The 13,810-nt window shown below is 39.5% G+C and overlaps 1 protein-coding gene across 3 annotated transcripts in view; it reads right to left on the bottom strand.

The window, feature by feature from the left end:
- Positions 1–186: 186 nt before the first annotated feature.
- NAA15 (N-alpha-acetyltransferase 15, NatA auxiliary subunit) overlaps positions 187–13,810 on the bottom strand; it is a 43,718-nt gene continuing 30,094 nt past the window's right edge. Inside the window, exons 15-20 of one of the 3 annotated variants that reach the window (XM_044430686.1) lie at positions 9,149–9,342; positions 6,956–7,064; positions 5,879–5,977; positions 4,685–4,828; positions 2,227–2,324; positions 187–1,605 (exon numbers count right to left, since the gene is read on the bottom strand). In XM_044430686.1, the coding sequence (XP_044286621.1) occupies positions 1,405–1,605; positions 2,227–2,324; positions 4,685–4,828; positions 5,879–5,977; positions 6,956–7,064; positions 9,149–9,342 (845 nt within the window). In that variant the 3' untranslated portion in view covers positions 187–1,404. Of the gene's footprint in view, positions 1,606–2,226; positions 2,325–4,684; positions 4,829–5,878; positions 5,978–6,955; positions 7,065–9,148; positions 9,343–9,363; positions 10,046–13,810 lie in introns of those variants that run through there. The other 2 variants (XM_044430688.1, XM_044430687.1) reach the window with 2 other exon arrangements.

Below are 13,810 nucleotides of genomic sequence, written 5' to 3'. Positions count from 1 at the left end.
ACAGCAGCCATTGTGGTTAGCTCTATTGCAGATGGAGGGCAGGAAGGAGTAGTGTCTCAAAGCACAGTTGCATTATGCATTGTGGGATTTCACCAACACTAATATAACCGACTATACTAATTAATATGCCACATAGGTCTTGTACACTTCTTCTGACAGCAATTTTCAAACTCTAAAGTCACACAGTTCTTTTTCAAAACATTTTATTGCATTTATATTTGGTACCTCATGTTTAACAAAGGAAATTACATCTTTAACTGCAGGAATAAGAAGCTGGTCTGTTATTGAAAAAAAATCTTGGGCCCGTTAAAAGTTACAAAGTCATGGGCTTGCCTGAAACAACTGAGCAAGAAATATATTCTTACAAATGTAGGGCTTCAAGTATTACAAACCTGTGACACTGTGGAAAAGTTCCAGAGGTATCTAAACTGCAGCACATTTTTCTGCATAACATGAACAAGGCCTGCTGAGGTTTTAAACAATTAGTCTCTTGATCAGTCACAAATTGGTAGCCAGGAGTTCCTCTTTGAAATTTCAAGCTGTAGTTAGGTTCATTTATATTTTCAACATATGTGAAAAACACATGCTGTCTTTTTATTGAGTTGGTGCCACATCACAGTGCATAATTTCATTAGGTTCTTGCATTACAGTTTTAAAAAGTTTAGCCAAACAATGCTGTCATGCTGATCTCCTGAACAGCAGAGTTGATCTCTTTTCAAACTGTAATTAAAACAAAGAGAATATTCTAACCAATTCCTTCATTTAAAAACTGTGGTGCAAGAACACCAAACTGATCATGTGCAGTGAATTTCGGAGACACAACAAGCTTATTGAACACCTTATGTTTCGTTATTTTGCTTTGTATTTTAAGTCCCAGTCTCTGCAACAACATTATGTATGTGTTGCAGGTTTGTTTGCAAATAGTGATTCACATTGCATACTTCCAAAGGGTAGAATCGTCTCTGTATCAAAATCAGTCAGATGCTTAAGCCCCAACAACTCTTTGTGCTCAGTGAAAAGGATCCAGTGCTAAAACAGCATTTTGCTGTCTGAGATAGTCATCTCAACAAGATAAATTTAAAGTAATATTTCTGCCACACACCTGCTCCAATGGGTGTTAAGCCTTCAGATTCCATATAAATTAGTTTAAAAATGGGGTATGTAGATAAGAGATATTTTTTTCAATTTTAGCAGTGCTTAGTTTCTTTAACTGAGCCTCCTATATCCAGTAATACGTTATTTTATATTATATACTTTGTCAGCAGGATAAAAAAGTAAAACTTTGAAGGCAACCATTTTTTACTCCTTCCACTTTCTGTGTAGGTTAGAACAATTCAGCAGGTGCGTGACAAAAATATTATACACCAGATACAGTCCAAAATCATTCAATTCTTTTAAAAAAGTTCATATTTCATTGGCCAGTTCTTCAGTTTCTGCAGATATATCTCCATTAACTGTGATCTTCATATCCTCTTCATATCCAGGGGGCATAAAAGCCAAAGCAAAAGGGAAAAGCTTATGACAATTTGCTCTGTACATTTCAGCTGCTTCTTTACAGTCTCCAAGGCTACCATCATTCAATGCTTCCAATACCTCCATACAAGTCTAATAGGGGAAAAATAATGTTATTCCTTTTAAAAGGTCTGCAATATTTCACATTAGTACTAGTTCTGCTTTCACATATTCTTATACCTTAGGGTATAAGGAACACAAAGGATATTAGGACAATGGAACCAATTCCCTAGCGAGGCTGTGGGGTCTCCCACACTAGAGGCACTCAAGGTGCAACTGGACAGCCTTCTGAGAGGGATAGTTTAACTTGGGGTCCTGCATGGTGCAGGGGGTTGGACCCAATGGCCCTCTAGTGCCTTCCAACTCTACTATTCTATGCTTCTTGTAATGTAAGAGGAGCTATGCTGGACCGGTTCAGGGTCTATACAGTACAGCATACTGTTCACACAATGGGCAATCAGCTATCCATAGGGAAAACTGCAAGCAAGACATGGATGCAACAGCACCCTCCTATCTATGTTCCCCAGCAACTGATATACATAGTTGCCGTATGCTAGTGCAATAGGATTATGCAATTAGCATACTATGAAAAGGTGGCAATAAATGTTATTTGCACCACTAGCTGCAGGAATTTTAACACATGAGACTGCTCTATCATTTGGAAAAGATGTACTTGGTGCCAAAATAATAATACTGTATATCACACACATTTACCTGAAGATTTCTGTTTGTGAGGGATACGTCAAGGCAAGTTGCCAGCTCCACAGCCCTTTTCTGACTAGTTGGATCCAAATAATACACCATTTTGGCAGCTAGGAGAACAGAAAAAATAGTTCAGTTCAGCACTGAAACTGAAACAAAAGGTTGTGATCTTCTGACTTTACTTTGAAAAAGTAGTTACACTGTGCCTTGTACAAGAAATGCAAGCTAGCATTTCCACTGTGCTTAATGAAGTCCATATAATGGTGAATAATTTCCCTCTCATTTCAGTTACTTGATCCACTCTGAGCAAAACTTTTATGGAATTACTTTTCTAGACTATCCCTTCCATCTGGATAAAACATATGCACAAGATTCCTTATTTCGATGTGTGTGAAACATATTCTTCCATGAATGGTATGCCAGACCCAGGAAAGGATTACTTGTACCTTTGTGAAGATGAAGGTTATACAGAACTTTGGCTGAGTGAATGTGAAACAAGTTGTAGATAGAGATCTTTATGTAACTGATCAAAGAACTTTATTTGCTGTTGCTACCAGAAGGATCAAAGCAAAAGCCTGTGCATATGATAAACTGATCTGATTAGCTTAATTTCCTGCTTTTATGTGTATGTAACTTGCCTCTGCCTTAAAGTAAAACTGTAAGAACCAATGATTATGCGCCATGAAATCAACTGACTTACCTTCATGTACAACAAACATGGATAATGTGAGCTTCAGATGGTGTTGCATGGCAACTCCCTTCAGTCCCAGCCAGCCTAGCCAATGGTTAGGGATGATGGGAATTACAGTCCAACATCTGGATGGCCACAAGTTGCCCACCCATAACTTAGAAAAAGTCTTGAGTGTGTGGGACATTGCATCAAGGCCAAGATGAAGTGCTTGCTAGTTTTCCCTTCACCTTATTGTTGTTATATGCCATCAAGTCATCTCTGACATATAGAGATCCTATTAATGAAAGCTCCCCAAAGTGTCCTGTCCACGACAGCTCTGCTCAGCTCTTGTTAACTCAAGCCAGTGGCTTTCTTTATGGAGTCAGTCAATCTTATACTTGGTCTTCCTTTTCTTCTTCTGCCTTCAACTTTTCCAAATATGATAGTTTTCTCCGGGGAATTTTGCCTTCTCACGATGTGTCCAAAGTATAAGAGTCTCAGTTTTGTCAGTTTTGCTTCCAGGGAAAACTCTGGCTTGAGTTGATCCAGGACCAGTTGTTGTTCTTCTATCAGTTCAAGGTATTTGAAAAGCTCTCCTCTAGCACCATGTTTCAAATGCATCCATTTTCTTCCTGATACCCATTTGCCCTAAAGCCCCCACACCATACCTCATTCCAGAGGATTCTACTATACTCCAGAGCAAAATCAGAGTATAGGGTAATAGAGAACTGGTGAAAATCTCATCTCTTTTTGCCATCAGAACTACCATGTGATGGGAAGCCAGATCATAGAAACTCAGGATTCAAAGGACTATCCTAAAATAGTCTTTTGTGCAATGTCCATGAAGTCACAAGAAGTTATAGCCTATTATAGCCACAGCTTATATTAAATTTATTGTAATAGTAAGAAGCCTATTTATGAGTAGTTAAGTTCACACAGAAATAAAGCCACAGTTGTTAATGCCCAGTTCATTGTAGTTGGGAACACTGCCACTCTGGGCTTAATGGGGAAAGGTTTCAGATAGCCTTCTGTAACAATGGTAGTAGTAACTATTTTATGAATGAGGAGGCCATCCCCAAAATGCTTTATAAAGTCTCCTTCATATAATGTAAGGCTTGGAAATTCTGAAAGTCATCAACCAGACAAGACTATAACACTTGTTCAAAGCAACTCATAATATCAATAATGCTAAAGCTGAAATTTAATAGAATTTCAAACATGATTTGGGCAGCTGCTTACTTCAAAGCTTTTTTTAAAATTCCAGGTTGTGTTCCAACTGTTAGGTTTCTCAATGTACTGTCAGACCCAGCTGTTTTTGTACTTCTTTCATTGACCCTATGACAGCAAGGAACATCCTTTTTGAACATCTCCTCCTTTGTTTGCGTACTTCACTGTGGAGAGCAGTTCCATAATTTTAAAGTATTAGAATTATGACATGATGATTCTGTATGTCTTTTAGAAAAGATGTATGTACGTTAATAGGCAGCAGCATCATGCTTATCAGAGTCATATAATTTGAGCAAGAAGGATCAATTTGCTAAAAAAAATGGCAAAACACAATTTGCCCAGGGAGATTTTCTTTTTACTGTTACTTTTTATTTTACAAGAGCATTCTAACACTCTCCTCCCTTCTGAATGTAGTCAGTACTAATGTGCCTCTGACTGATGAAGAATATCTTTCTATCAACATAACCAATATGGTCGATAAAGATGCATGTGTAGGACCACAAGTGGATGATTAAGAGAGAGAAATATTAAAAATGCCTTTGATAAACTTTGAATATTGAGCAAATTACATACCAGATAATCTGTGTGGTAGTGAATCAAAATTCTGTTTAAGGAAAGTTTCATTGAAGTTCTTTGGATTAGTTGCCCCAAAAAGTCGATTCATTTCTTGATTCAACACTGTCCTGACTGTTTCTTGTAGATCTTTACTTTCAGAAACTACAGCATTAAAGACAATTAAAATACAGGATAATTTATTAAGCCTTGACATTCTTTTTCAAGTTATACTTGCTTCTCCTAGTCTACTAAATCCTCAAGTTGGCTTTATCATACCCAATCAACAATTCTCTCACACAAACATATATAGCCAAATATAAGAAACAGATGCTCACATGTTTTACAATCATATTTTGGATTGTTTTATTTGCTAGAAGATGAAGAAATAATATGTACATATAAAATTACCTTACAATGAGCCAGATCACTGGTCCATGTGGTCTAACTTTTATTCTAAGAGACAGTGGCTCTCCAAGATAGATCTATTCAAGCTATTCAAAGCCTTTTAACAGGTCAGTAAGATAACTTCAATATTCTCTGGGTTTACGATGTAGATGGTTTGGCATATGGAAGGTACTTGAGCGTACCTATGGGAGGTCTAGAGCTCAGTGATCTATGTTTAATGTATCATCACTTAGCATAGAAACTGGTATTAGACTACCAGAAAATGAATTTGAGAATTATGTGGAAGTACATAGCTTCTACTTTAGGACGGAGAACCCAAAGATTGTGGAATGAGCTTTCAAGCTATCTGTACTGCTTGAAACACTGCGCCAGACCCAACCTGGCTGCCTTTGCCTTTATAATTCACGTACATCGTCAAAATGCCATGCAACCATACTTTATATACTGAATGAACTATTTTAAAATGTCTACTTAATGCTACATTTGAAAAGATAAATTGGGGAAGAGAGGAAATGCGGATAAAGATATAAAGGATTTCTTTTGTTAAAGACATTTCAATGTATCCAGTTATACTGTAGATTGTATATTTGTTTATAACAGTTCATTAACAGCATGTTACATTCACACACCAAGCAAATCCAACTACTTCTTTTAAAGAAACCACAGGGAGACAATACCTGCTTTCTCTTATGCACTTGAGTCTCTGTTAATCTGATGATCTGTTCAGAGACTAATTAAATGCAAGAGATGACTAATGAAATACCTTCTGAAAGTCTGATTACTAGGAGACATAAGGTAGATTCATACCACTGCTGAAGAGATGAATCATACACTCATGAAGCCATGGATGACTGGGATCAATAGCATATGCTCTCTTCACAGATTGCAGCATAAGAAGAAATTTTTCTGTAGGAGGTAACAGATGGGCACTGGATTACAAGATGCTCGTATTTACTAGGGAAATCAGACTCAGTACATACATCTGACAGAGCATGCAATTATGTTTTAGATGTTATAATCAAAATAATTACCACTGAAATTATAATGACAAAAATTACTGAGATGGTAATTAACCTTGGCTTCTAGATTTCCTGCAAAGATATATTATTACATTGCATTTATATCCCACCATTTTCCCTCTTGCAAGGAACCCAAGAAGTGGCTTACATAGCTCCATTTTATCCTCACACCAACCTTGTAAGGTGGGTTAGGCTGAGTGATGGACCCAAAGTCACCTAGTGAGCTTCATGGTCAAGCAGGGACTAGAAACTGGATCCCTCAGGTTCCCAGTCCAATACTCTAACCACCACACCACAATGACTTTCAATGCACATAAAAATCTATCAACCAATACAAAACACAGAAGTTTTGTTCAACTTAAATACAGTCAGTTCTGGCAAATAGTAAACTAAACAAGTTGATTTGGATGTAAGGTTCCCCATACACATATAGAGGGCATCTCTGCTAGCGAACTGGGTTTTTTTCAGCATTTCGCCTCAGTGCAAGGCTGCATCTGAGGGTGAAAGACTATCTTGAGAAATGTGAGACATGCTATATTGTATACGAGTATTTACTAGCTAGACAGATCCTTATCATAGTATTTTACTTTTATGTGAAGATTAATAGCACTTGCTCTGACAAGTTTTCAGTGTTCTAGATGCCAAATGAGAGATGAGATAAGGCCTATCATTTGTGGCCTTTTCCTATATCATGTGAGAATATTCAGGCCCTACTATGCCACTTAAAATTCAGGATAGGTTCAGCATGGAAGAAAGTAGCACAACTCATGGTCCTTGTAGCATCTTCATGTGTCTCCTTATAAAGCCAGTCTCACACCTGGAGACATGTATCTCTTCCTTAATGCATGCAGTATCTTTCACTCACCTTTCCTGAAATAAATTTCAAAGGCAAAAAGATGAGTTTCTATTTTGTTCTTCACCAAATTCTTCAACGGAGTTAAAAACTTAATAGCTTCTTCCAAAGGTGCTTCAACCTGAAAGAACCCCACAAAATATATTTACAAAAATAAAAGAACTGCAAGAGTAGAGTAAACATTTGTCAGAAAGAAAACATCCATGATGAGAATTAGAAAATCTTGATTCTCAGTGTCTGAGGCTACAGGGTGAAAAAACAGATTTAGCCAAAGCCTCAAATTTAGTTCTTTTCTAAATGAACAGCTATCATTAATTCCTATAGGAAACTGTAAAGCACTCCAATGTTGTGCTGAATGCAAAAACATGGCCTCTTGTTACTGGACAGGCTGTGCCTGTTAAAGGAATTCCACAATTAGCAGGGAGAACATGCAGTGTCTTTAGGCTAGACATGCACATGGTGGGCTGATGGCAGGGGTCAGACTAGATGGCCTGGGAGACCCCTTCTGACTCGCTCTGTTTCTATGTTTCTAAAGTGCTTCTTGCAATATACAAGGTCTTCATATCCAGCATCGTTGCATATGTTCTTATACAGTCAAAATTCAATTGATAATACATTTAAATAGTTGTTCTACTGTCTCTTCAGGTTACAAACATACTACAATAAAGTGATAATATGGGTGATCCAAAAAAAATAGCAATACAGGAATCAAGGTGCTGTGCAGACTCTCTCATGCAAAAATTGGTTTATTACACAAGGCTCTTTTCCTCTCCATTTTTGTCAACTGCCCTGTTTGATCTTCTAGAGATAGTAGTATCTCATGGCAAAAACAAAATGGCTCCATATATCTCTGAAACACTTTTCTACATTCACAGAAATCCAAGGTTTGTATGCCATCAAACTATGCCACTATTTGTGTGTAAACCAGTTTCAGATTTCAGAAACAACCCAGAAATGCTCCATTTGTGGGTTATTAGCATGATCTCTGAAATCTGACACTCATGAATTGTTTAATCAAGAAACACCCTAAAGAACCTGGGTTCAGACATTCTCTTAACAATGTATGAACAGGACGCTTCTAAGTTTCTGAAAATTGGAAATGCCAGGTACCCCCACAACTGGGGGTTAATTAATCCATGATTTGCTGCTGAATCATGCCATGATATGCAAATACCCCCCAGGGGTTTGTCAGAAGTGCTGGCACAGCAGGTATTTACTGCTGTGGTAAGAGGCTTTAAGCCTATTTCACTTTTCAACCAAATTATGAAAGATCCTGTAAACTACATCATACTGAATGTAAAAGCAGCCAACTACAAGATCAAGATGCCAGTCATTCTTCTGAAACAAAGCAACATCTGACGTCTACATTGAGGTATATTTGATTACAGATTTCTGATTCATGCTGTGATTTTTTAAAAGAACCAGTTATTAAAAATAGCATGCATCTAGTGAAATATATGCCAGTTCCAACATGGACTTTGCCATAATTCTTATGGAATCTGCAAACCCAATCACAAGTGGTGGCTTATATTAGGACCTTGACATATACCATGAATGCACTGCTTTCTTATTTTTTAACAGGTATGGCAAAAAGAAGCACTAACTTGTACTAAATTTATATAGTGATGTACTGATTTTGTTAAATCCTTTCCATCTGTGTTTCACAGATTGTCAGAAGACTTTTGTTTTATCATCTGTTCATAGATGGAATTGTGTGGGGCGATTCCTTTTAGGGATATAATTTTATTCCTGTTTGCAAATGCATACTTGCACAGATCCATCAACAAAGGAAAACACAGTTTTAAAGCCTACAAAACCTGTAAATGCTGGTCCACTATGGAATTTGCAGATTGGATTCATAGAAATCTGAACTGATTTGAATGCTCTGCAGACATCTGACATCTCTAAATATGAAGGTAAAGGTGATGGATATGTGTTTAATGTGCTGAAACTAAAGTAACATAATTAGTGATACACACACAGCTGAAAATGGCTTCCAACACGCAGATGTTCAGTGCAATGGAAGTGAAATCAGGATGTTGTTGAGGCCCTGATAGAACCTACTTGTAATTGGGTAAGCTGGCAAATACCTTGACAAAGGAATGCAGAAAAGTTACTTTTGAAGAGATACATTTGAAGTGGAATTCTCTTTGAATAGTCCAACAAATTGAATATTTAGACAATTTACATTCTACAGTTGAATACCTTTGCTAGTTTTTCAGGAATAAGCTCTTCCTTTGGTCCTCCTATTTCTTCATCATCATCATCTTTCTTTTTTTTCTGGTTTCGCTGCTGCTTCTCCTTTTCAGCATTCTTTTTTTCTTCTTCTAGTTGAGCTTTTTTCTGAGCTCTCCTCTGCTTATTGCGTAACTTCTTTAACTCCTTATCAGACATATTTGCTTCAGAAAAAATACACTTGATTATGTGTAGAATATCCCATTTTTATTATTCTTGTTTCTTACAGTTCATATTATTCAGCTATTTTTAAGCTCTTTAGCCCAACTTTTCTCTATCTCCTAACTGGGTGGCCTAAAAAGGTACACTATAGTCTATTTAATTCTCCTTCATCTAGAACTTACATGCAATGTCACAATATAAGGACTGTATCTTGTTTGTTACAAAAAGTCAAGAATATCTGCAGTACCTCTAATTATGCCAAATTTGCATATTTTCAGATCAACTCTGGTTTGCTTCATCCCTGTGAATTTTTGTTTTGAGTGTTTTCAAACATGTATTGAATGTCCAGAAACTCGGAAATGGGAAGAAGGTAGGTCTCCAGAGCTCAGTAGTACTTAACAGAATGGTCAGTGGACAGGAAAACCAAGAATGTAGTCCAAAACATATGGAGGTCTCCTTTCTGCCCACCTGCGCCTGGTATAACTGTGAAATATTAACTGAATATTTAGGTTTTTTTTAACTGTGTAGAACTATTTATTAAAATGCAGTATAATATGCACTTTCTATTACTTTATCTACAATTTTTCCTATCATGGGCTTGTAGCCAACATTGCATGAGTAAACATCCACTCACACAATGGAACCTCACTGGCCTCTCCTCTCCCTTCAACCTTCCAAATCTTCTCCCATGCTTCCAGAGCAGATCTAGGGGGTGCAAAGGAAGAGGAAATCTCTTATGTCACCAATTTCTCTTCAAGTGACAGAATGGATACAATGCATAGTAAATACAGGTTGCCTACCTGTAACTGTTGTTCGAGTGGTCATCTGTGCATTCACACATATGGACTCTGTGTGCATGTGTGGAGCTCATTTGGGAAGATTCCAAAGCTGATTATTATTTGGCAGGAGTCCAGCCCCTGGTCATGCCCAGCATGGGGAAGGGCTCCTTCCAAGAGCTCAGTTTGAAACTTAGACTGCCATCAAGTATGACCCCTGTAATAGTAAGGGGTGTGCATATCTCTTATGTATCAAGCAACACAGTGGAGATGGCGGGTGGGTATGTGTGAATGCACTCGAAGAATGACAGTTACCAGTAGGCAACCTGTCTTTATTCTTTGTGGTCTCTGTGCATCACATATGGACAACTAACAACCATACCTCTTGGTGGAGGGTGGTATCACTCAGTGAAGAAGGGAAGAGAGGACGGCTCTTTCAAAGATACAGTCTGCTCTAGCATGGATATCGAACTGATAGTGGTGATAGGTTCAACCAAGTTGCTGCTTGACACAGATCATCAAGAGACAGTATGGAATACATAGCTGTGGAGGTCGCCATTGCTCTAGTGCAGGGGTGGCAGACCTATGGCACGCATGCCACAGCAGGCACACAGAGCCCTCTCTGTCGGCACACGAGACAAGTCACCCCATAGGGGCCATGCCCATGCTCAGAAAGGAGTAGTGGTGCCAGGTGAGAACATTATGAGCTGCGACTCGTCCGAGCTTTCGCATGGCCAGTCAGTGCGCTGCCAAGGATGGATAGACAGATAGATAGATAGATATATGCATGCGCGCTTGGACTGGCTGTGAGTTGTTTTTTCTAAACTAAAACCTCAGTTCTCAGGTTTTATTGTAGTGTTGGCACTTTGCGATAAGTAAGTGGGTCTGGCCTGCTGTTTGGGCACTCGGTCTCTAAAAGGTTCATCATCACTGGGTTAGGGTTAGAAAAACAAGGTGTCCCTGTATAATTTAGATGGTTAGAATGTGTTTAGAATGTGTTTAGAATGGGCAGAAATGTTGAGCTGTGCAGAAAAAGCTACTCAAGGAAGTTTTTTTCAAAATCACATTATTTTCAATGGAATTTTAGCCCTGTATTAGGGTTACGGGTGTGCATCAGAATAGGGTTAGGGTTAGAAAAACAAGGTGTCCTGGCATGATTTTGATGGTTGGAATGTGTTTAGAATGGACAGAAATGTTGAGCTGTGCAGAAAAAGCCACTCAAGGAAGGCTTTTTCAAAATTGCCCTCTTTTCAATGGAACTTTTGCCCTATATTAGGGTTAGGGGTGTGCAGCAGAGTAGGGTTAGGGCAGTGGTGGTGAACCTATGGCATGCATGCCACAGCAGGCACACAGAGCCCTCTCTCTCAGCAAGCAAGCCAAGTCACCCCAGCATTACCCCAGCAGCCGAGCATCTGAGAACAGAACACATAAGGGCCATGCGCATGCTCGGAACGGAGTGGCAGTGCCAGCCCATGATGTCACAAGCCATGACTCATTTATGACTCATCTGAGCTTTCACATGGCTGGTCAGTGTACTGCCAAGGATATAGACTGGCTGTGAGTTTTTTCTAAACTAAAACCTCAGTTTTCAGCTTTTATTGCAGTGTTGGCATTTTGCAATAAATAAGTGGGTTTTGGGTTGCAGTTTGGTTCACCATCACTGCTCTAGTGGAATGTATGTGGATAGGGCTAGTGAGTTGAAGGCCAGAGAGAATGTAAGTTATTTTGATTGCTGAAGACATCCAGTTAGCCAGTCCTTGAGAAGAGATGGGTGAGCCTGGAATTGCACCTCCATAGGCAACAAAAAGACTTTGTGACTTATGAATGGGCTGTGTCCTGGCCTTATAAAAGGCTAAAGCCCTGCACACATCTAAGGAGTGAAGAGCTAGCTCAACTTGATTGGAGGGTGACTGGAAAAAGGCTGGAAGTACAATGGGTTCATTGACATGAAAGGTATAGATGACTTTCAGAAGGTAAACAGGATCAAGGCAGAATACCACTTTATCTTTGTGGAAGGTGAGATAAGATGGATCAATCCTGAAGTCACTGGCCCAACAAGCTGAGGTGATAGCCACCAGAAAGTCAGTCTTAAATGACACAAAACAAAGATCAGCAGAAGCCATGGGTTCAAAGGGTTTCCAAGTGAGTGGAAGACAACAGAAAGACTCCAGCTGGTACTGATTGCTGGACTGGTGCCTTTGAGGAACCTCCAGATTAGGGGGTGAGAGAAGACAGAGTAACTTTGGAGTAATGTGTGGAATCAGGGTTTGAGATGTGTGGAAAGAGGGTTTGAGATGTTTTCTGTACAGAGAATTGAGGATGGAAAGGATTTGCCTGACAGAAGCCCTGGGTTGTTGAAAACTATGTAGTGATATGAAGTTAAAGAACGCAGTCCACTTTGCATTGTATGATCTGTGGGTAGCAGGTTTCAATGAAGCATTGAGGATCATCTGGATATTATGAGTTAAGTCTGTCACTGAATTTGAAATGGTTGGATTCTCCATGCCGTAAGACAGAGAGTGAATATGCTTGGATAGAAGACTCCCCCGCGATCTCACGAAATGAGGTCAGAGTGGAGGGGTAGTTGGTAATATGAATGACTGGAGAGGTTGAGAAGAAAGGGGAACCACTGCAGTCTGGGCCACCCAGGTGTGATCAGGATCAAGTTTGTGGAATCTCAACAGATCTTTGTTACTACTTTTGGAATGAGAGGAAAGGGGGGAATAGGTAGAAGAAATTCTTGTTCCATTGGAGGAGGAAGGAATCTCCTAGTGAGTTCTTGCCTATACTGGCTCTGGAACAGAAGGGGTTGCAAGTGGCACTGTCTGCTGTGAATAGATCTACATGGGGCCAACCCCATCAGTCCCATAGGGATTGTAGTACGGGAGATGGAGTTCTCAATCATGGTTGTGCGTGAAAGTGTGGCTGAAAAAGTCTGCTAGAACATTGTCTGATCCTGCAACATGGATGATTAGGAGGGTGGTACATCAGGTCGCACACCATCCCCATATTTTGGTGGCAAGAAGGGCAAGAGGGAGAGATCTGGTTCCTCCTTGTTTGTTGATGTATGCTATACCATTGGTATTGTCCATGATAATTTGGACGTTTGCCATGGATCAGACTTTGGAAGGCTTCGAGGGCCTTCAAACACTGATCTTGGTGAGGAGTTCTAGGAAGTTTATACGTCGGGACTGTTTGTGTGGGCCCCACCTTCCTTTTATTTTGGCTGAACTGCAGTGGGCTCCCCACCTGGAGAACGAGGCGTAATCACTGTGGTTAGTTGCGGGAGAACTTTACTTTGATTGTGGTGTCGCTTCTGTTGGTCCACCACCTGAGGTTTGACCAAACAGAGGGGGAATCCAATGTTTGGTTGAGTGGGGTTCTGTCCTGATGCTGAATGACAACAGAAACCAAAGTTGGAGCGGTTGCATGAGTAGTCTGGCAAGCAGGAGTACAGGGATTGTGGTGGACATAACTCCTGCTACATGCTGTATTTTAGTAGCAGAAGAAGAGTGTTTCAAAACAATATGGAGGGCATCTCTGGTGAGAGCAGATAATCTGTCTGGAGACAAGAATGCTCTCATTGCGATAGAGTCGAGGTGTGCTCCAATGAATGGTATAGACTGTGTGGGAGAAAGACAGGATTTAGAACAGTTCACATACAGACCAAGTTTGGTGAGCAGAGTACAGATGG

Source organism: Varanus komodoensis, unplaced genomic scaffold, assembly GCF_004798865.1.
Source record: "Varanus komodoensis strain SLA01 unplaced genomic scaffold, ASM479886v1 scaffold21, whole genome shotgun sequence".
Lineage (NCBI taxonomy): Eukaryota > Metazoa > Chordata > Lepidosauria > Squamata > Varanidae > Varanus > Varanus komodoensis.
Note: the sequence above shows the minus strand (reverse complement) of the source record. Positions and strands in the feature narration are given on the sequence as shown.